Source organism: Fundulus heteroclitus, unplaced genomic scaffold (genome assembly GCF_011125445.2).
Source record: "Fundulus heteroclitus isolate FHET01 unplaced genomic scaffold, MU-UCD_Fhet_4.1 scaffold_49, whole genome shotgun sequence".
NCBI lineage: Eukaryota > Metazoa > Chordata > Actinopteri > Cyprinodontiformes > Fundulidae > Fundulus > Fundulus heteroclitus.
In genome coordinates, this window is record NW_023396912.1 from 2,569,653 (window position 1) to 2,593,251 (window position 23,599).

Genomic DNA, 23,599 nt, shown 5'->3' on the forward strand with positions numbered 1-23,599 from the left:
TGTGGTTTGGAGTTGGTAAATCTATGCTGATGATTGAGACATTGGACTACAGAATAAAAACCCTGGTGAACAGATGATGGACATTAATAAAGGACAAAACAAACAGATTGTGGTGGCATCTCTTGCTGAAAATAATGACACCCATTAATATTGTTCTTATTATTTTTTGTGTTTTTATTGTTTGTGTAATCCCATGCCTAAAGTCTATGATTGCTAAAACTATGGGAAATGTAATATTCCAATATCAAATGCTTTCACAAATCCCTCTTGAAGAAATACAACCTGTAGTTTAACTTTTCCCTTGTTAAATGCTTAACAAAATGACAGTCTCATTGAAAATGCAGAATGCAAGAAAAGAATACTTGAAGTAGGTTAAGTTAAGCTTTAAATTGTAAATAAAATGATTAACAGGAGGGACATGTTGGAGAAATATGAATGTAATCATTTTATTTTTATCAAGTTACAGGCATTTTGGTTTGTTTTAAGAGTTTTCTTTCAGGAAGGTTCTGTTGTTTTTAACCTTAGACAGGGAGAACAAATGATCCTACCAGATAAGGAATGCCTTGCCTTATCCAGCTGTGCATGAAACTGGTGACTGATCACCATCCGCAACAAAGATTGCTCCCTTGTTTGTTTTCAACCCCCATGTTGTAAATTCCTGAATCCTCCTGACCCCCTCTTTGATGTGTGACAATAAAGGCAAAAGGACAATGATGGCCAGACGCAGACGATCCCAAACTGTCAGGGAGTAAAAGTTCTCCGTTTGGGTTTATCCTCTGTCCTCTTCTATAGAACAGTCTAAACTTGTGTTTTGTGGTTTTCATTCTAGGATAAAAGGGGTTATCTTTAATAACTCTATCAGCTGCCTTCTACCACAAGAAGGGAATGGACACTTCAGAGACAAAACTTAACACCTTTCAGTGTGAAATGAGAGAAGCTTCGATAAATCCATTGATCTGATACAGCAGATCTGGATATAGAAATCTGAAGTGTCCTTTTTCTTTTTTTTTCTTCATGTGTGGTCCATGGTTTGAAAATGATAAAATTATATCTTGGTTTGATTCTCTCTGTTCATATTGGTCCTGTTCATCCGTCCGTCCGTCCGTTGTCTTCCGCTTATCCGGGGTCGGGTCGCGGGGGTAGCAGCTTCAGTAGGGAGGCCCAGACGTCCCTCTCCCCAGCCACTTGGGCCAGCTCCTCAGGAGGAATCCCAAGGCGTTCCCAGGCCAGCCGGGAGACATAGTCCCTCCAGCGTGTCCTGGGTCTTCCCCTGGGTCTCCTCCCGGTGGGACGTGCCCGGAACACCTCTCCAGGGAGGCGTCCAGGAGGCATCCTGACCAGATGCCCGAGCCACCTCAACTGGCTCCTCTCGACGTGGAGGAGCAGCTTGTCCTGTTCATATTGGTCCTAAATATTATTATCATCACTCATCAGTTTCTCTGGAAGGTTTTTACCAATCACTAAAGAGAGGGGTGTTCACTCAAAACTAGTCTGGTATCACTTTGCTTAGACCCTGGTCTTCACCCGGGCTGGCCCTGAAAAGAACTGTTCATTCCAAAATGAGCGGAGCCATGCGGTATGTGTCCAATAGGTTTCAGTGGAACCCTGCCTATTGATGTGATGTTCAGGTTCTGCTGGTTTCAGGACAAATGTTCCTGTTGATGTAACTAACTATCTGTCCACTGAGGAGCATAATGTATCTGAATCATCTAGGAGGCTCTTTATTCTCGATGAAAAAGTAAACGAGTCCAGCTCAGCAGATCAACTCCTAACCAGTCCGGTGTGATAATTCCTAAGGTGGAGAAAATCACACGTCCATAAATATCTGCATGAAGTAGTGAATAATTGTGGATTGATGGAAGCGCTGCTGGAGGACATCGCTGATGGAAGAATGCAGAGGAACTGTGTTTTTAGAGATCCTGCTCACCTGCTGGCACATGAGGATGAGAAGCTTATTTGACGGTTCAGAATGCCCAGGGCAGTCATTGGTGAACTGGACCCAATATTTTAGAGGAAGTAAAGCAGGAGGAACTGTGCTGGCGGTCACCGGTGCTGTTTAAGGTTCTAACTCTGCATCAGTCTTTGCTACCAGAGCTTTTTTACAGGGAGCTGACTGACAGGCCGGGTATTTAACATTGTTAACATCCCAACTCCGGTCCATGGATTGCCTCATTCATATGTTGTTCAGATCATAAAAATCCCCTAAACTGTGGCTCTTGTTGCAGCAGGGAGCAAGTTTCCAAATGTAATCAGAGCTCTGACTGCACTCTGACACTGACTGTTGTTATATTCCGGCTCAACTCAGGGTTCCGCTATATTATCATAGTAATTATATTTATTCTTATTATAAGAGTTGTATTTGAAAATAAATGATAGCAGGCTTCGTCCGCAATGGCTGACTCGTATTTCTTATATAAAATCCTCGTCTTAAAGATTTAAAGTGCTGTACATGAACAGGAAAACATTACAGAGGGATGTATTATATATGAAAAGAAAAAAACAAAGGAATAAGCTAAATAAACATACAGACAACATAAAATCACAGTACGTAATTGTTTCTATTCATAAGAAATAATCTAAATATATTCTTGGGGATTTCTGATCTAAAGTAATTTCGTCAAAAACTACAACTAGAGTAACTACTTTTGTTTCGTTATTTCACTGGAACAAGCTTCATCAGTAACATCCATCCATCCATCTATCTTCTTCTGCTTATCCAGGGTCGGGTTGCGGGGGTAGCAGCTTCAGTAGGGAGGCCCAGACGTCCCTCTCCCCAGCCACTTGGGCCATCACCTCCGGGGGAATCCCAAGGCGTTCCCAGGCCAGCAGAGAGACATAGCCCCTCCAGCGTGTCCTTGGTCTTCCCCTGGGCCTCCTCCCGGTGGGACATGCCCGGAACACCTCACCAGGGAGGCGTTCAGGAGGCATCCTAACCAGATGCCCGAGCCACCTCAACTGGCTCCTCTGGACGTGGAGGAGCAGCGGCTCTACTCTGAGTCCTCCCCGGATGACTGAGCTCCTCACCCTATCTCTAAGGGAGAGCCCAGCCACACTACGGAGAAAACTCCTTTCAGCCGCTTGTATCCGGGGTCTCGTCCTTTCGGTCACGACCCAAAGCTCATGACCATAGATGAGGGTAGGAACGTAGATCGACCGGTAAGTCGAGAGCTTCGCCTTTTGGCTCAGCTCTCTCTTCACCACAACGGATCGGTACAGCGCCCGCTTCACAGCAGACGCCGCACCAATCCACCTGTCGATCTCCCGCTCCATCTTCCCCTCATTTGTGAACAAGACCCCAAGATACTTGAACTCCTCCACTAGGGGCAGCACATCCTCCCCAACCCGGAGAAGGCACTCTACCCTTTTCCAGTTCAAGACCATAGTCTCAGATTTGGAGCCACTGATTCTCATCACGGCCGCTTCGCACTCGGCTGCGAACCGCTCTAGTGAGAGCTGTAGATCACACCCTGATGAAGCATATAGGACCACGTATTCTGCGATTTGCAGAGACGCAATCCTTAGGCAACCGAAACGGATCCCCTCAACACTTTGGCTGTGCCTAGAAATTCTGTCCATAAAAGTTATGAACAGAATCGGTGACAAAGAGCAACCTTGGCGGAGCCCAACTCTCACCGGAAACCAGAGTCCGACTTACTGCCGGCAATGCGGACCAGACTCTGACACCAGTCATACAGAGTCCTGACAGCCCTTATTCCATACTCCCGTGTACCCCCCACAGGATCCCTCGGGGGACACGGTCGAATGCCTTCTCCAGATCCACAAAGTACATGTAGACTGGTTGGGCAAACTCTCATGCCCCCTCCAGGATCCTGCTGAGGGTGTAGAGCTGATCCAGTATTCCACGGCCAGGACAAAAACCACACTGCTCCTCCTGAATCTCAGATTCGACTATCCGACGACCCTCCTTTCCAGAATCCCGGAACAGACCTTCCCAAGGAGGCTTAAATGGACATCGTGTTACCTCGCCTGGACATGGGTCACTTAGGCCCCACTCTGGAGCCAGGCCTGGGGGCGGGGCACATTGGCGAGCACCTGGTGGCCGGGCTTTTACCCATGGAGCTCGGCCGGGCAAAGCCCGAAGAGCAGACATGGTTCCCCCTTCCAATAGGTTCAGCACCTATGGGAGGGGCCAAAGGGGTCGGTGCATTGTACAACGGGTGGCAGTAGAGGGCGGGGACCTTTAACGTTCTGATCCTCGGCTGCAGAAGCTGGCTGTTGGGACGTGGAATGTCACCTTTCTTGTGGAGGAGAAGCTTGAGCTAGTGCACGAGGTTGAGAGGTTCCGACTAGAGATAGTCGGACTCACCTCGACGCATGGCTCTGGCTCTGGAACCAGTCTCCTTGAGAGGGGTTGGACATTCTTCCACTCTGGAGTTGCCCCTGGTGAGAGGCGCCGAGGTGGGGTGGGCATACTTGTTGCCCCTCATCTCGGTACCTGCACGTTGGGGTTAAACCGGTGAACAAAAGGGTGGCCTCCCTCCGCATACGTGTGGAGGGACGAGTTCTGACTGTTGTTTGTGCTTATGCGCCAAACAGCAGTTCGGATTACCCACCCCTTTTTGGAGTCCTTGGAGGGGGTACTGGAGAGTGCCCCCTCCAAGGACTCCAAAAGGAGACTTCAGCTGTATAGCTATCTCACTACCTGACTGCTGTACTTTACCTGGTACCACTTCAATGTACAACGTGAAATCCATATGTATATAAGTCACCTTAAATGTACATAATTCATCTTAAACTCTGGTTTATTTTTTTTTTCTCAATCCACAGTATATATGTGGACACACTTTATATACCCCATGCACCTTTTCCTCCTTTTGGCACCTTCTGATTATTGAGCCAATGTGACAAGTGAATTTCTCCAGTGTGAGATCAATGAAGTCTATCCTGCCTTATCTTATCTTAAACGTTATCAGGCAGTTCAGTAGCACTGTTCCAGGTTACAGATGTCACAAAGCGTCTTCTCTACATAACATCCAGGATAATTGTTGTCTGCCTTTCAATACCAACGGGATGCCAGATTCTTATAGCAGCAGTCTGCCTACCCAAAACAAACGTGTTCTCCTTGCTCCTGACATGGCAGAAGCAAAAGATCTCATAAAGTTGCAAATTTTAACTCAAACAGAAAACCACATAGTTATAGTTTCTTATTTGATAGTAGGCCGACATCGTTGTTGTCCGACTCGGAATCTGCCGGTGAAGAGGATGTTGACGACCGTTCCCAACGACTAACAAATACTGACTGGTATTTTTTAGATCTATGATTTTTTTGAATTGCGAGTAGTGAACCCTCTGAGAGTGATGTCGATTGAATTGCTTTTATGTCAAATTCAAATTGAAACTAATGCTAAGCTGCTTCTTTCGTGTTTTTGATTTTAATTTTAAGGCAGCCTCATACTGTAGGTACAGTAGACAAAAACTAACATTAGGCAAGGCAAGGCAAGGCAAATTTATTTATATAGCACAATTCAGTACAGGGACAATGCAAAGTGCTTTACATGATTAAAATATAGCAAATTAAAATGAAAACAGAATTAAAGCAAGTAGGAATAAAATGTAGATAGAAAATAGAACAAAAAAGTGGGGATTCAGTTAACTAGAACAGTTGAAGGCAATCCTAAGCAAATGTGTTTTTAATCTTGATTTAAAGGAACTCAGGCTTTCCGCACCTTTACAATTTTCTGGAAGTTTGTTCCAGATAAGTGGAGCATAGGAACTAAATGCTGCTTCTCCTTGTTTAGTTCTGGTTCTAGGTATGCAGAGTAGGATGGAGCCAGAAGACCTGAGTGGTCTGGAGGGTTATTACACTGATAACAAGTCTGTAATGTATGTAGGTGCTAAGCCATTTAGGGATTTATAGACTAACAGAAGTATTTTAAAGTCTATTCTCTGAGATACAGGGAGGCAGTGTAAGGACTTTAGAACTGGGGTTATGTGCTCTACTTTCTTAGTCTTAGTGAGGGCGTGGGCAGCAGCGTTCTGGATCAGCTGCAGCTGTCTGATCCACTTTTTAGGCAGACCTGTAAAAACACCGTTGCAGTAATCTATTTGACTAAAAATAAATGCATGGATTAGTTTTTCCAGATCCTGCTGACACATCAGTCCTTTAATCCTAGAAATGTTCTTCAGGTGATAGAAAGCCAACCTTGTGACTGTCTTTAGGTGCTTTTGGAGGTTCAGGTCTGAGTCCATCACTACTCCCAGATTTCAGGCCTGATTAGTAGTTTTTAGCTGAAGCAGCTGAAGCTGTGTGCTAACTTTTGATCTCTCCCCTATTGGTCCAAATGTTATTACTTCTGTTTTGTTTTTATTCAACTGAAGAAAATTTTGGCACATCCACGTATTGATTTCTTCTAGGCATTTACTCAGTGCCTGAACTGGTCCATAGTCACCTGGTGACATGGTGATGTAGAGCTGTGTGTCGTCTGCATAGTGATGGTAGCTGATGTTGTTGTTTTTTATGATCTGAGCTAGAGGAGCATGTAGATATTGAAAAGGAGGGGACCCAGGATGGACCCTTGGGGAACCCCACATGTGATTTTTGTCGTCTGGGATGTAAAGTTACCTACTGATACAAAAAAATTCCCTGTCCTTTAAGTAGGATTTAAACCAGTGGAGAGCTGTACCAGAGAGGCCGACCCAGTTCTCCAGGCGCTTTAACAGAATGGAGTGATCGACAGTATCAAATGCTGCACTGAGGTCCAATAGAACCAGCACGGTGGTTCTTCCACAGTCTGTATTTATATGGATGTCATTAAACACCTTGATAAGGGCGGTCTCTGTACTGTGGTGAGCGCGGAAACCTGACTGGAAAACGTCAAAGCGGCTGGTCGTAGTTAAGAAGGTGTTTAATTGTTGAAACACAGCTTTTTCAATAATCTTACTGATAAAGGGGAGGTTTGAGATGGTCCTGTAGTAGAAGTTTGTCTAAATTGTCTTTTTTCAGCAGTGGTTTGATAATTGCTGTTTTTAGGGACTGGGGGAAAACACCTGACAGAAGGGACGTGTTTATTATCTGAGTCAACTCAGACGCTATGACAGGTAAAACTTTCTTAAGGGAAACTGTGGGTAGAACATCAAGGCAGCATGAAGAGGAACTTAGCTGCTGAATGATCTGCTCTAAGCTTTTGTGGTTTATTTGGCTGAATTGGGACATTTTGTCAGGATAAGTCCCAGCTGAATACGGCTTTGGTTCTAGAGTTGGTGTGGATGTACAAACTGATCCTCTAATTTTTAGGATTTTCTCAGTAAAGAAGTTAGCAAATTCATTGCAGGCCCTGGTGGAGTGGAGTTCAGAAGCCACGGACACAGGAGGATTTGTTAACCTGTCGACTGTGGAAAATAAGACACGAGCATTATTAATGTTTTTCTTAATGATCTCAGAGAAAAAAGATTACCTTGCATTTTTCAGTTGTGGTTATATCTGTAAAGTCTCTCTTTATAGATGTCATAGTGAACCTGGAGTCTATTCTTTATCCACCTGCGTTCAGCTTTCCGCCACTCCCTTTTTTCACCTCTAACTGCTGGAGCATTTCTCCACGGAGATTTTTTCTTCCCGGAAAAAAACCTTCACTTTAACTGGAGCAATGCAGTCAATGATGCTTGAGACTTTAGACTGAAAGTTATCTACTAGCTCATCTACTGAGTTGCAGCCCAAGGTTGAAGTATCAGAGTAAGCTTTAATAAAATTTTCTGTGGCATTGTCCTTAAAGGTGCGATTTTTTACGATGTCACTTTGGCTAAATGAGTCACTGGAAATTATACATTCAAAGGTAACGGAGAAGTGATCGGATAAGGCAACATCAGTTACATTGACCTGTGAAATGTTTAGACCTTTAGTGATGATCAAGTCTAAAATATGTCCCTGTTTGTGTGTTGGCTGTTTAACATGTTGAGTTAAACCAAAGTTTCTAAGTGTGTCAAACAGTTCTTTTGCACTTCTGTCTTTAGGGGTGGCAACGTGAAAGTTGAAGTCTCCAACAATAATTAAACAGTCATAATCAACACATATCACAGACAAGAGGTCACTAAAATCCTTAAAAAAGTTTGATATGGACTTAGGAGGCCTGTAAACATTCAGAAACATAGTTCGTATCGGGCCCTTTACCTGGAGAGCCAAATGTTCAAAAGAGTCAAATTTTCCCAAAAACTCCTTTTTACACTTTAGTGAATCATTAAAAAATGTTGCTACTCCTCCACCTTTCCTTTGCTGTCTGCTCTCACAATGAAAATTATAGTTTGGAGGTGTTGACTGCAGCAGAATGGCTGCTTCATTAAATTCATGTAACCATGTTTCTGTTAAAAACATTATTTTATTGATTATTGTCAATAATGAAGTCATTAATTAAAAGGAATTTTCCTGACAGAGATCTAATATTTATTAAACCCAGTTTATATGATTTGGTGGTTGATGATGTCTCTGTGGCAGGTTGCATCTGACAGTTTATGACTTTTAAGTACGACTGATTATTCCTGTCTGTTTTCCTTTGCTTTTCTTATTTCTGCCACGTATCATAACAGATATTCCATGTTCTCCGTCAGGAGGCCCAGGCTTATGCTGGAAGCGGTCTTGACTGATAAACGTACAGCCAGGGCCTGCTGTATATCACAAGGACGTTATCCGAAGGTCTTCAGGACAGGCATGTTCTGTGATATGTAGTGGAGGAGGAGGATCTGGACCTCTGCGTCCTTTGGAAGATGCTAATCTAGTCACAGAACTGCGGTTTTCAGAATTAATATGTGGAGAGGATGTCAACTGTAGACCAATCTTAAGGACTTTGTTCATGTTGGGAGAAAATTCCAGAAAAGGAACCTCTGGGCTTTGTGGAGAGGAAGGCGAGGCGGGTGTAGTCTGGATCGGTGTTCGTGACGATGGCGGTTCTTGGTCCTCTCTTTGTCCTGCTGAGATCTGGGATGAATCCTTCTGTAGCTCTGACGACGCCTCTTTTTGTGTCATCTTTCTGGCCATGTTTATCTTGGCTTGTTCAGGCTGCACTAGGCTTATCTTTTGTTTAGGCACTGGATGTACTTTGTTTTGGAACAAAGCTGATGGCGTATGGTTCACAGAATAGAAGATGTTTCAAATCAGTTGTTTTGCACCTGACCTATTTAGAGAGAAACCATCTCTGTTGAACAGATGTCTCCTCTCCCAAAATATGTTAAAGTTGTCTATGAAGGTTACAGTTGTTTGTTTGCATGTTTTTTCCAGCCATTTGTTTAGCATCAGAATCAGTAACGGGCGGGAGAGGGCCGCTGAGAAGCACCTTGACAGTTTTTGCCATGAACTAAGTTCAACAGACGAATGTAATCCTCTTTCAATACTTCTGATTTTCTAATCTGGGAGACGTCTCCCAGGGCTTCAGCTTGTATTATGAGTTTTTCCAAGGTCGGGCGTTCTTTCAAGATCCTTGGAAGGATGTCTAATAAATCAGACACCAGGCCATAGTTCGAGTCGTTATAAATTAACACCTCTGTGTTTTTCTTGTTACAGAAATGTTTAATCCCACATACAGACCCACTGCATAAAATAAGGGTCCTTGGCCCCATGGCATGTCTTTTCTCTGATGTATTAGAGCGAAAGTCGTTGACGTACCTCTGAGTGTTGTCATGATTCTCCTGGGTCACATTTTGGAGCGGAGCAAATCTGTTTCGTAAAGGAATTCCAGCATTTCCAGCAGGTTTACTCCTATCATTTGTTGTGGGAACAGCCCGCTGTTGTTTCACTTGTCCTGGGACAGCTCTCTGTAGTCTCGGCCAGTTTTCTTTGTCTAGGCGTGGGGTTCGTTGATCCTTTGGTCTTGCACCCAGAGTGGTCCAGGGATTCTCATTTTCCTCAGGGATCTGTTTGTTCAGAGAGTTGCTGGGCTGGTGGTCCCCGTTTGGAGTCGCAGGCAGGGTTGTTTCATTTCCATACGCGCCATTTACATCATAATTCAGTTTAAGTCGGCATATCTTCTGTTCTTTAACAGCGATCTTCTGTAGAAGCGTGTCAAGATCCACTGTGGTGAAGGTAGGCATCTTTGCAAAATCAAAATCAAAAAGAAATAAAAAGAAAATTAAAAAAACTAAATCCAACTTTCCGTGGTTTTGGCAAAGAGATAAAAAGGAGATAAAAAGTAAAAGGCAGGAAAATGCAAGCAAGCAGGGAGCAGAGAAAAAAGCGTCCGAGCAGGCAGAGAGGCGGAGCACAACTCCATTTGACCGTTACTAATTTAGATTTTTAGGTGGGTGATTATGAATTGGGATCATTTATATTTTACAGGTGCAAATGTGGCAACTGTGTGATTATGCACACAGAGGATGAATGCAAGTGCTGCACAGAAACGTATGTGTGTGTATAGGTGCACATGCGCATAAGGCAGCATGCAGCAGTTACATGCTCTGTTTGCTTTTAACTTTGTTTTAACTTTATTACTTTTCTCTTTTTTTGATTGCTCTTGTTTTTTCACAGTAACTCTGTGAAGTACTGTCCTTTCTATCGAGGTCGTTCTCATAGAGTTTTCGTGTTTCTTTGTGCTGGTTTTTATCATGAAGGACTCACCGGGACACGCTCACTTTGTTTACACTGGAGAAGAACTCAGAGCGCTAATGCCGACCGGCTTTGTAGCCAGACCGGCTGGAATGCCACCCGAACTCTGGAGGAAAACACGCCATGGTTGCAGAGGAGGAAAGCAACATAGGGGGATGAAAGGAGGGTCGAGACGAGATGGACTTATTCAAAGGAGAAGATTCAAGCGGTGTCTCCCCTCTGTTATTATGGGTAATGTTCGCTCTTTAAACAACAAGATGGACGAGCTAACGGCGCTAACGCGGAGCCAAGCAGAGTTCCGGGAGTGCAGTCTGATGTGTTTCACAGAGACATGGCTGCACAAGGACATTACGGACCAGATTGTCTCCGTGGATGGCTTTCACACCGTCCGTGCCGACCGGGACACCATGAGCGGTAAGCGGAAAGGAGGGGGGCTTGCCATTCTTGTAAACAGCAGATGATATTACCCGGGTCACGTCACCATTAAACAACAGCTCTACAGTCCGGACGTTGAAATGCTGGCCGTTGGACTCTGTCCTTACATGCTACCTAGAGAGATCCCACATGTTATAGCTGTTGTCCTGTACATACCTCCGTCTGCAAATCCAACATCTGCCTGCAACATCATACACTCCTCCATCTCCAAACTACAGACCCATCATCTGCAAAAGCTTTTTCCCTGTAGCCATCAGACTGTTGAACTGCCGAAACTGCTGAAGCCACAAAAAGGACTCTGAACTGCTGAAGCCGCAAAATGCAAAATGGACTCTGTACCACATTCGCATATTTCACATTTGCACATATGCCATCAGACCGTTGAACTGCTGAAGCCAAAAATGGACACTGTATCACATTCGTATATCTGCACATTTACACATTTGCACATATGCTCTGTTGAACTGCTGAAGCCAAAAAATGGACTCTGAACTGCTGAAGCCACAAATGGACTCTGTACCACATTTGTAGACTAAACAGTTTTTAATAATACTCACCTGTACACTGTGATCGCACACTCTATTTTCCCTGCATTGTTTACATTGTTTACATTTCAATTGTTTACATAAATCACAGCTGCACCTTATCCTGTAATTTACTGTAATTTACTGTGATTTTTCAAGCTGTATGCAAACGAAATTTCGTTCTGTTTGCACTTCGCATACAAAATGACAAATAAAGTTGTCTAAGTCTAAGTATAATGCCCTCATCATCATGTCGGGAGACTTTAACCATGTCACCTTGAAGAAAGTTCTGCCGACCTTCAAACAGTATGTGAGCTGCCCTACCAGAGTGGAGAGGACACTGGACCTGATGTATGCTAACATTAAAGATGCATACATCTCCTCTTCTCTCCACCCTCTGGGCAGGTCAGATCACAACCTGGTTCACCTCAAACCATGTTATGTGCCTCTAGTGAAGAGGAAGCCTACGACCACAAGGACTGTGAGGAGGTGGTCGGAGGAGGCTTATGAGGCACTGCAGGCCTGCGTGGAGGTGACTGACTGGTCCGCATTATGTGAGCTACACGGGGAGGACATTGATGGGCTCACACAGTGCATCACTGACTACATCAACTTCTGTGTGGACTGCAATGTCCCAGCTCGGACTGTCACCTGTTATGCCAACAATAAACCATGGATCACCAAGGACATAAAGGCCATTCTGAATGAGAAGAAGAGGGCATTCAGAGATGGCAACCATGATGAGATGAGGAGGGTGCAGGGATTACTCAAGCGTAAAATCAAGGAGGCTAAGGACAAATACAGGAGGAAGCTGGAAAATAAACTCCAGACCAAGGACATGAGAGAGGTGTGGAGTGAGATGAGAGCCATCACAGGGTTCCAGAAGTCCACTGGCACGGGGTTGTAAAGTCGCGTGGACCGGGCCAATGAACTAAACTTATTTTTTAATAGGTTTGATACTGCGGCCCACCCCCCCACAACTCTCTGCTGCTGACTTGCCTACAAGGCCTGGTCCACATCCGCCCACTCCTCCTCCCCACACTCTTCCTCCTTACAGACCCCCTGTCCGCTCCTCACCACCCCAATCCACATCCACCGACTCCACCCTGTTATGCTATAATAACGTCATGATGAATAATTGATCTCATATTGAATTCTGAAAAGTGGAACAGTTTAAAAAAGGAACTCCACTCTGGCTGCAACATGAGATCCTCAAGGCTTGGACCGCCCTTCTTCCCAGCAGGGGTTCTCTCTGCTGCTATAAAACCTTCCTCTCACAGACACAGACTCTCTCTCTTCAGCTCCTCTCTTCTGCCGACCTCTTCTGCTCAACAGCAGCTCTCTCAGAGCAGACAAAGAAGGCCAAACCATGAGGGCCTGGTCGGCCCTGACCGACACAAAAGCCAGCAGCTGAGGGAAGGTGCCTGGACCAGCCACGCTTGATCCAGGGTCTGCTAGACTCAACTGCCTGCTTCAGCAGAGAACCTCTCATCGCCCGGGGAACATGTCCGGGCAAATACAGAGCTACGTTTGCTGTCTTAACCTCATCACTGGTAGCAGGAGCAAACATCCTGCCTGCCTGACAGGAGCAACTTCCCCATGCTGAGGAGAAATCTGCTTAAATCGGACTGCAACAGAGTCAAAGACTGTGTCCAGGACATCAGGACCACATGGCTGCAGAGCCAAGTGCTAGCCTGCCAACAACAAGCCAACAGCTTCCTCCTTCAACGCTCCTTCCGTGAATGGCCAAGACTGGACAGGACACGAGACAAAGGACAGGTTTGGGCAGCGAGCTGAGGGTGAAGTAAAAGGTTTATTGGGAAATGTTTTGTAAACCGTTGGACACATGGTGTTTAGAACAGAAGGGCTAACAGGTAGCTCACGCTAGCCTTAATGCTATTAGCCTCGCTAACATCCGGCCCCGGACATTTCAAAAGGAGTTTGTTCAAAGCACAAAGCTTAATCGTTCGGCTCTGCCATCCTTCGATGGTGCTACGAGCCTTATCCCCGCATTATTATTGAATATTAATGTTGGTAAAGGCAATTTCGATAACTTTATGTCGTAACCTCATAGCCACCGAGGTAGAATCCCTAGCGCCCGGAGGTAGAATCACATAAACAAAGCCAAGCGATTCTGAATTAAATGATTTTACAGGACAAACTGGTCCTCAGAATATTATTTCAACAAATAATGTTTTGTTTAACTTGTGCTTTGCATTGTGAATGGGTTGAAACACATGCCAAATGTTTTTTTTTTACTTTTTTGGAATCAGATCTTCAGTGAACAAGGATTCACTGAATTAATCTGATTATGATCGACAACTTTTGTTTTGTCTTTTGTTTGTTTTGCATGTAAATAGTTCCTTAGCTTAGCTTCTTTTCATCTTCATTTTGCTTAGGAGTTTAGTTAAGTTTCACTAGCCTAGTAGAGAGGATTTGTTAATTGAAATATTGTGTTAATTCAGATAAGCAGCATTACATAGTGATGTTCTCTGGATGTTCATTTTATTTCTGTTATTAAATCCTTGGACTTGAAAAGAAGTTGTCACTCCTATATTCTATGTGTGTGCAGGTTTTGCTGTTAAAAGATCGCTAGTGCTCAAATTCATCCCTTTTAACCATTGTCTTGATATCAGCTTAAGAGCTGATCATCACCAGACAATACTTAACAGAGAGTTATTTATGAAACATTAAATAACTTTAAACAGTGTCCCCCTACTCATGTCCTTCATGATCTGAGGTCCTCACTCCTCCCCCTTCTGTTGCCACTACAGTGTCCTTCACTCCTGACATGGTGAGAAGACAGCTTACCAGACTGCACTCCAGCAAAGCTGCAGGCCCCTATGGTGTATTCCCCAGGATGCTCAAAGCTTGTGTGGACCAGCTGTGTGGAGTACTTAGCCTAGTCTTCAGCCTGAGCCTGCACCTCCAGAGAGTCCCCGTGCTGTGGAAGTCATCTTGCATCGTTCCTGTGCCAAAGATGGCACGTCCCAGCGGCCCCCAGGACTACAGACCGATAGCACTGACGTCCCACATAATGAAGACCTTTGAGAGGCTTGTCCTGGAGCAGCTAAGGCCCATGGTCAGGCCCTTCACTGATCCACTACAATTCGCCTACCAGACCTGCCTGGGAGTTGAGGACAGCATCAGAGACAGAGTCTACACTCATCTGGACAAGCCGGCGAGCACTGTGAGAATCATGTTCTTTGATTTCTCCAGTGCCTTCAACACCATCCGCCCGGCTCTACTGGGTGAGAAGATGACGGCGATGCAGGTGGAGGCCCCCATCGTGTCCTGGATTGTTGATTACCTGACGGTAGACCACAGTATGTACGCCTGCAGAACTGTGCGTCTGACAGGGTGATCAGCAACACTGGGGCCCCTCAGGGGACTGTCCTCTCCCCCTTCCTCTTCACCCTTTTCACCTCAGACTTCAACTACTGCACTGAGTCCTGTCACCTTCAGAAGTTTTCTGATGACTCAGCAATAGTTGGCTGCATTGAAGGGGGTGATAAGAGTGAATATAGGACAGTGGTGGGCAACTTAGTCACTTGGAGTGAGCTGAACCATCTGCAGCTCAACGTGACAAAGACTAAGGAGGTAATGAATCTGAGGAGGACAAAAACACCTGTGACCCCTGTTTCCATCCAGGGGGTCCCTGTAGACACTGTGGAGGAGTATAAGTACCTGGGAGTGTACTTTAACAATAAACTTGACTGGACCAGGAACACCGAGGCGGTCTACACAAAGGGCCAAAGCCGACTCTTTTTCCTGTGGAGGCTGAGGTCCTTTAACATCTGTGGGACGCTGCTGAAGATGTTTTATGAGTCTGTTGTTGCCGACACGCTCTTCTTTGCTGCCACATGCTGGGGCAGTGGGCTGTGGGCTGCCGACAACAACAGACTGAACAAAGTGATCAGGAGGGCCGGTGATGTTGTGGGGGAGGAGCTGGACACAGAGAGGAGGATGCTGTCCAGGCTAAAGTCCATCTTAGACAATATCTCACACCCTCTCCATGACACACTGACCAAGCAGATGAGCTCCTTTAGCAGATGACTCCTCTCACCCAGATGCACCACAGAGCGCCACAGGAAACCATTCCTGCCTGTGGCCATCAATCTTTACAACGCCTCCCTCAGTTATCCTAACACCCCCGTCTGTAACTGACATTTATGCATTCTTTGCACTGTTCTTGGACAAGTCATATAACTTCACTTGGATTTCCAAGGTAAAGTGATATGACTATTGTGATATGGTACTACCTTGTGTAGAATGTTGTAAATATATATACATATAACAACATGTTTATTCTGGAACATGTAACAAAAGTAATTTCCTCCTGGGATTATTAAAGTATGTCTGATTCTGATATATCCAATCCAATCCACTTTATTTATATAGCACATTTAACAACAGACAAAGTTTCCAATGTGCTGTACATAACAAAAAATAAAATAATCCAAATAATAATTATTTTATATTAATAATAATAATTCTCTCTAGCATGGAAAAGCAGGTGTTGAGACTTGATTGAAAGGTATATATATATATATATATATATATATATATATATATATATATATATATATATATATATATATATATATATATACTGTAGGCTGTCCTTGAAGGCCTACCTCGCCTACATATCTAGGCCTATACTATAATAAATCCTACATGGGCATATAGACTTGACTTCATACAATTAATAAGGCAAAGTTGTAGGTAAGGGCAGGGGCTGTTTAGCTATTTCATTTTTTATCAATTCAGTCAATTTTCATCTTAAAATTTTGAGTCAAAGGCTTGATATTTGTAAAGAATATACAACTATTTATGTACAAAAATAAGGAAGCCTTAACCCAAATACATGGGTAGCAGCCATAATACATGGGGCAGCTATATAAGCAGATATTGAATAGAAAATGTCTGATATCTGATTATAAATGTCCTCACTTCTAACATGCGGATTGAATTGGTTTACTTTTGCAAAGGATTTGGTTTTTAAAAGTTTGTCTTTATTTAGCAGTGCCAACATGAATTGACATCTAATCCCTCTGTTTCTGTAGAAACTGTCTGTGGACCTCGAGCCCCTGAAGAAAGCCCTACAGTCCTTGACCAGCATTGTCACGTTCAAGAAAACTGGAGCACTGGAGGACAAAATAATAATAAAAAAAAAAATCAACTCCTGATTCTTCCTATAGTCCAAATAAATGGGTTACTCTAAATTGTGAGTGTTTGTGTGCATTTGTCCCTGTAATGAACTAGCAGCCTGTCTAGGGTGTACCCATCTTTCTCTCTAGCTTGGAAAAGCAGGTGTTGAGACTTGATTGAAAGGTAAAGCTTCAACAAATTCATGTTTGGTAGCTATATTAATGTTAATATCCATCCATACATCCATTTTCTGACCCGCTAATTTAATTTTGATTTTTATACAATTTTAATTTTAAAATTTATATATTTCAATTTTTACCTCAACTCGTTGATGTTTGTCATAGGCCAATGTTCAACGTTTTTTTCAACGTGCCCGTGGGCTCGGGGTGCCCCATATTCAGGGTAGGTAAGGCATCTGGCTTAAGCTGTAACTTTGTTATATTGAATCCAACTGATGGTGCGAGAGCAGGGTTGATGACAAAAGAATCTTCCGTGAAGTCATCAGAACATAGTTTGCTGTATCAGCTTGGACGCCACAGATTGTCCGGTTGATGTTTGTATAATCTATTTACTTTCCGGATCCAAATTTGACGCAAAACCGGGTCCTTCGGATAATAAACATTTCTTTTCCTGATCCAAAGCCATTCCTACAATTGGCAGCAGTACAATAGAATATACTAATGACTTTTTAACTATCCTTTACTTAGCAATGCGTGAAGTAGTGGTTGACAAGTGTGACGTCACAGCTGTTTTCATCACGTGACTGCTCTCGACGGACTCCTGGATCTTGGAGGCGCCCAGCATACTGTACAATTCTCTCGATTTTTATTACTTGGAGCATTTTTGGCGCAATTTCGACAAGCCACATAGTTAATCTGATCTAACCAGTGATGACATGTTTAGCCGCATGTCATCATTCAACCGCTGGTTGTCTAGGTGGTGTCCTGAAAACGACGTGGGCTACATTGATAACTGGAGAACTTTCTGGGGAAAACCTGGTCTGATCCGGAGAGACGGCATCCATTCTACTTTGGATGGTACAGCTCTTCTTTCTAGAAATCTGGCCGGATTTATTAGTTCTCCTAAATGCTGACAACCCAGGGTCCAGACCAGGAAGCAGAGCCGTAGTTTAACACACCTCTCTGCAGCTTCTGTACTGTTACCCATCCATTATCCTATTGAGACGGTGTCTTTCCCACGGCCAAAACTTAACAGATCAAAAGCTTATCTAAAAGGAACAAATCATAAAAACCTAATAAAAATCAATACGGTTCACCTTGAACCTAAAAATAAAACAATTAAATGTGGTCTATTAAATATAAGGTCTCTCCTTCCAAAGACTTTGTTAGTTAACGAATTGATTTCTGATAAACAGATTGATTTATTTTGTCCCACAGAAACCTGGCTACAAGAGGACTACGTTAGTATAAATGAGTCAACTCCCTCCAATTATTCAAATTTCCACATTCCCAGATCTGTGGGAAGAGGAGGAGGAGTGGCAACCATCTTTCAGTCTGATTTATTAATTAGTCCCAGGCCAATTAATAACTACAGTTCTTTTGAACATTTAACCCTCAGTTTCCCTCATCCAAACTGCAAAGTAATAAAACCTCTTCTGTTTGTTGTTTGGTATCGTCCAACAGGCCCTTACACTCAGTTTTTGGATGAGTTGTCAGATTTCTTATTTGATTTGGTGTTAAATACTGATAAGGTTATTATAGTGGGTGATTTTAACATCCATGTTGACACAGGATGTGATAACCTCAGTGTAGCCTTTAAAACTATCCTAGATTCAATTGGTTTTGCTCAAAATGTGCATAAACTCTTGGCTCCATACTTTAGACCTTGTGCTGACATATGGCATTGATTGTGAATAATTAACAGTATTTCCTCACATCCCTGTCCTATCTGATCATTTTTAATAACATTTGAGTTTAATCTAACTGAGTTCTCCACCCCCAAAAGAGGGTTCCATTATAGTAGATCTTTATCGGATAATGCTGTATCAAAACTTAAAGAGTCTGTCCCCTTTTTAATATCCTCCGTATTGCAGAAATGCCCTGTAGATGGCAGCAATGCTGTTTCTTCCCATTCACAAATAGATGTCTTTGCTAAACGGTATGACTTCGTCATTGCGTTCTGCATTAGACAATGTAGCTCCCTTGAAAAAGAAGGTGATTATTCACAGGAAGCTGGCTCCTTGGTTTAACTCAGAGCGGCGTTCCTTGAAGCACAATGTTAGGAAATTGGAGAGAAAATGGCGCTCTACACACCAAGAGGAATCCTACTTAATTTGGAGGGACAGTCTATTGTTGTATAACAAGACCCTTCGCAGAGTTAGAGCAGCATATTTTTCATCATTAATTGAGGAGAATAAGAATAATCCTAGATTTCTCTTCAGTACAGTTGCCAAACTTACCCAGAGCCGCAGCTCTGTTGATCCATCCATTCCCTTAGCTCTTAGCAGTAATGATTTTATGGGATTCTTCATAAATAAAATTGATTCCATTAAAAATAAAATAATTGGCATCCTCCCAAACATGATTACCTTGTCCTCAGTAAGTGAGGCAGCATTGGAGGAATCTTTAGAACCTGTGCAGTGTTTGAACTGTTTAGAAGCAGTAGAGCTTTCTGAGCTATCTAAAATTTTAGCTTCATCTAAACCTTCTACCTGTATGTTAGACCCAATCCCAACCAAGTTGTTTAAGGAGGTATTCCCTCTGATTAGTGGTCCTATTTTGGACATGATTAATCTATCCCTGGTAAATGGATATGTACCACAGGCTTTTAAAGTAGCTGTTATTAAACCTTTACTTAAGAAACCATCTCTTGATCAAGATGAGTTAGTAAATTACAGACCTATATCTAATCTTCTTTTCTCATCTAAAATTCTTGAGAAAGTAGTTGCTAATCCACCATCTACCATCTAATGTAGAACCGATTACTGGATCAATGTGTGCTTCTGTGCTTTTTTGTCTGTCTTGTTGTGTCTCTTCTCTGTCTTCTGTAACCCCAGTCGGTCGAGGCAGATGACCGTTCATACTGAGCCCGGTTCTGCCGGAGGTTTTCCTTCCCGTTAATGGGGAGTTTTTCTTCCCACTGTCGCTTCATGCTTGCTCAGTATGAGGGATTGCAGCAAAGCCATGTACAATGCAGACGACTCTCCCTGTGGCTCTACGGTTCCCCAGGAGTGAATGCTGCTTGTCGGGACTTTAATGCAATCAACTGGTTTCCTTATATAGGAAATTTTTGACCAGTCTGTATAATCTGACCCAATCTGTATAATATGATTGAACTTGATTTTGTAAAGTGCCTTGAGATGACATGTTTCATGATATGGTGCTATATAAATAAAATTGAATTGAATTGAATTGAATTAAAAAAACGATAATCGACCATCATACACGATCAAAATTGCTCTATACGCACTCCTTTCTATTTGAACTTTAATATCAAAGATAGTCTTGCATATACTGTTAGAAAAACAGTATTTGTATTTTTTCTTTTATTTATGTTTTTTTATGATAATATATTTTTTATTTACAATTTCTCACAGATTTCCTTAAAAAGGTCAATGTTGCAAACAAAGTGTGGGACAGGGACTAGGGATGGGTACCTTTGACATTTGAACCAATACCCAGTAACTTGGAATCGGTACTGGCACTTGTTTTCAGTATTTTTGTGTGTGTAAGTAGTAATAAATATTTGTCTATTATTACAATTTCTCAATTTTTCTATTGAAAATATTTATTTCTCAATATAAAAACGTTTGGATCTACAAATGAACCTTATTAAATAATGTAAGAAGTTTAATACATTTGTTGAATGCTGAACACAAACTAATTTTTGACAAAACAAAAGAGGCATTATTATAAGAGGCACAGAGGGAATGAGGTGAAGAAGGTATGAAGCTGTGTGAATACAATTCAGGGAATTATTTTACTCCAACAGACACCAAGAAGACAACAAACTATAAAACATATTTTTCTTTGTAAATCAGGGTGGGAAACATTTGGAACTGCTCTCTTTGCTGTGACTACAGTAGAGTTTCAGGACGAAGCAGCAGGTTTTGCCTCTGAGACAAGGGGCAGCAGCACTCCCTGTTTCCTTGGCATCGGTGCTTTCCAGACCGAGAGATTCTAGCCACTGAACTTTGACCAGAGAGTTAAACCTCTAAACTTTGACCCAGAGATTCAAACCACTTACCTTGGACCTTGAGATCAACTTGTTTCTTCATCAGGATGTTTCCCTCCCCTCTGGAGACGATGCAGGTGTAGAGGTTAGTGTCTCCATGTGTGGGGTGTTCCAGAGTCAGACTAAGATCTCCAGTTCTCAGTAGGTCTTTGTTAATTTTGCTTCTGGTTATGTAGAACCGGTGCTGTTCTTCAGGATTATCAGAACCTTTCTCATACACATGGACCTTCCTGTCTCTTCTGTCCCTCCACTCCACTCTAGCATCTCCAGGCAGGGTAACTGTGGTTCTCCAGGGCAGCAGAACAGACTCCTCCCCTGAATCCACCACCACCTGTGGGACTGAGAGGACTACAAAGGACAAGATGAGTTGGACAGACAGCAGCAGCAGCTCTGAGGACAATTTCTTTGACTGGATGAAGGCCCAACATGTTGGACTGGTTCCAATTTGAAATGGGTCCCATGTCTCCACTGAACAGAGACAGTCTTGTCTTTGCTGAGGGTCCAATCAGCAGCAGAACCAACTGTTGGACAGAACGTCCTCAGTGTGGACAGGAGACCCAGCAGAAAGCTGCAGACTGACCCAACCAGCAGTTAACACTGACTTTAAGCTGCTGCTGCAGTTTTTCACAGCTTCAACATGTTGATCCAACGTCATCATTCAGCTCCTGGTTCCCTCAGACTGGCAGGAAGAACTGGACACCATCCAACCGGACACCAGAACCAGAGCGGCTCTAAGTGGGACCAGTTTCCAGCTGCTCCGTCTTCAATGTGGACCAATCAGAACACTTCAGAACTTCCTGTCCTCTAGTTTGGTTCCTGACATGTTGGAGAAAGAAGATCCAGTAGAAATGAGGCCCATTAGTTCACTGCAGTGGAAACAGGTTCTGGTTCTGTCTCATTGTCAGAGGACATGAGGATGTCCTCCTTAGTCTGCATGAAGTTATCTTCTCTCTCTGATAACCGGACTGGGTTCTGGAAGCGTTGATGAAGCTCTTTAAGATGATGGTTCTGATCCAAGATTACAGTTCCGCATCAGAACATTTAGATGTCGGATCTGTTTGTTGGTAGAAGGACCCAGAAAGTTCTGAACTGATCTTAATCAAAATTTCCCCAAAGGATGATTCTGGCTCAGTTTAGAGCTGATTGACTCTGATTTGGACCTGGATCAGCTGTTGGACCCAGGAAGGTTCTAAGCAGCTTTCGTGGAGAGGTTCTGCTGGGTTTAAACTTCTCTGTCTGTAGGAAGGAGGAAGTGTGGGAGCGACTGAACCATGAGAAGATCCAGTCTTAAATATGAGCAAGAAGACCTACAGACATCAGGTTCTGCTGCAGGTCCAAATGGGTCAAAGTTCTCCGGACCTTTTCATTTTGCTGAAGGTTCAAGTTTGATCCATTTAAAAGCGGAACCGGCTCTAGATGGTGTGAGTAAAGATGAATCTGGGTTTTTATGAAGCTGAGTAGAGATCCAGAACCAAGCCGACAGGAACACCGGCTGAAAGACCAGAGGACCTGGACCTTCTGGACCTCCGAGGCGTGGTTCTGCTGGATTCAGGAAGGAATGAGGATTCTGATGGTGATAAGGGGTTAAATGTTTCTGAAACAGAACCATAACCAGCTAACTGTTTAACATCTTGCTATTCAGTGAGAGCCAAACAGAACTCTTCCCATTCTGATCCAAATTGTTCCTTTAGAAGAACCTATCAGAACCTGGGCCTCATTTCCTTTGTGAGTGTGAAATGGTGCAAACATTGATCTGATGTTCTGGTTCTGCTGCTTTCAGGACAAATGTTCAACATATTCTCTCTCTCCCTACTCGTCACATATTGATGCTTGGTCAGACTCCCTATGAATATTACAGAAGCCCAGCCTACACTGAACATTTAAGCTAAACCGCTGCATTTACATGCGTTATAAAGACATTTCTAGCGAGAAGCATGTATATTATTTTATTATAATCTTCATTCAGGGAAGGTAGACAATCTTTCTTTTCTTAGTTTTTCGAAAGGGTTCACTGTCACGTGTTCGAGTGCCTGTAGGCTGACTAAAGCAGGCCGCGTTCCAATTACTGCCAACCCACTGACCTTTGACCCAGAGAGGTAAACCTCTAACCTTTGACCCAGAGATTCAAACCACTGACCTTTGACCCAGGGATTTAAACCACTGACCTTTGACTCTGAGATCAACTTGTTTCTTCATCTGGATGTTTCTCCTCCCTCTGGAGACGATGCAGGTGTAGATGTTGGTGTCTCTATCTGTGGGGTGTTCCAGAGTCAGACTGAGGTCTCCAGTTATCAGCAGGTTTCTCTTCATCTTGGTTCTGTTTCTGTAGAACTGGTTATGTTCTTCAGGATGATCAGAACCATTCTCATACACATGGACCTTCCAGTCTCTCTTGTCCCTCCACTCCACTTTAACATCTCCAGTCAGGGTAACTGTGGTTCTGCAGGGCAGCAGGACAGATTCCTCTCCTGAATTCACCTCCACCTGTGGGACTGAGAGGACAACAAAGGACAAGATGAGTTGAACAGACAGTATGACTGAATGAAGGTCCAACATGTTGGACTGAAATGGGTCCCATGTCTCCACTAAACAGAGACCGTGTTGTCTTTGCTGAGGGTCCAATCAGCAGCAGAACCGACTGTTGGACAGAACGTCCTTGTCGTGTTTGTGAGATGCTTAGCCCACATGCAGATTTGAACGGGTGAGCACAGAGCACAGTTTTTAAGATGTTTATTAAGAAGAAGGCAAT

The 23,599-nt window shown here is 43.4% G+C and overlaps 1 protein-coding gene across 1 annotated transcript in view; it reads right to left on the reverse strand.

Moving 5' to 3' along the window:
- The window catches only part of LOC105923632, an 869,484-nt gene that overhangs the window by 827,563 nt on the left and 18,322 nt on the right, over positions 1 to 23,599 (reverse strand). Inside the window, exon 6 of the mRNA XM_036132247.1 lies at positions 23,016 to 23,342. Coding sequence (XP_035988140.1) covers positions 23,016 to 23,342 — 327 coding nt within the window. The remainder of the gene's footprint in view (positions 1 to 23,015; positions 23,343 to 23,599) is intronic.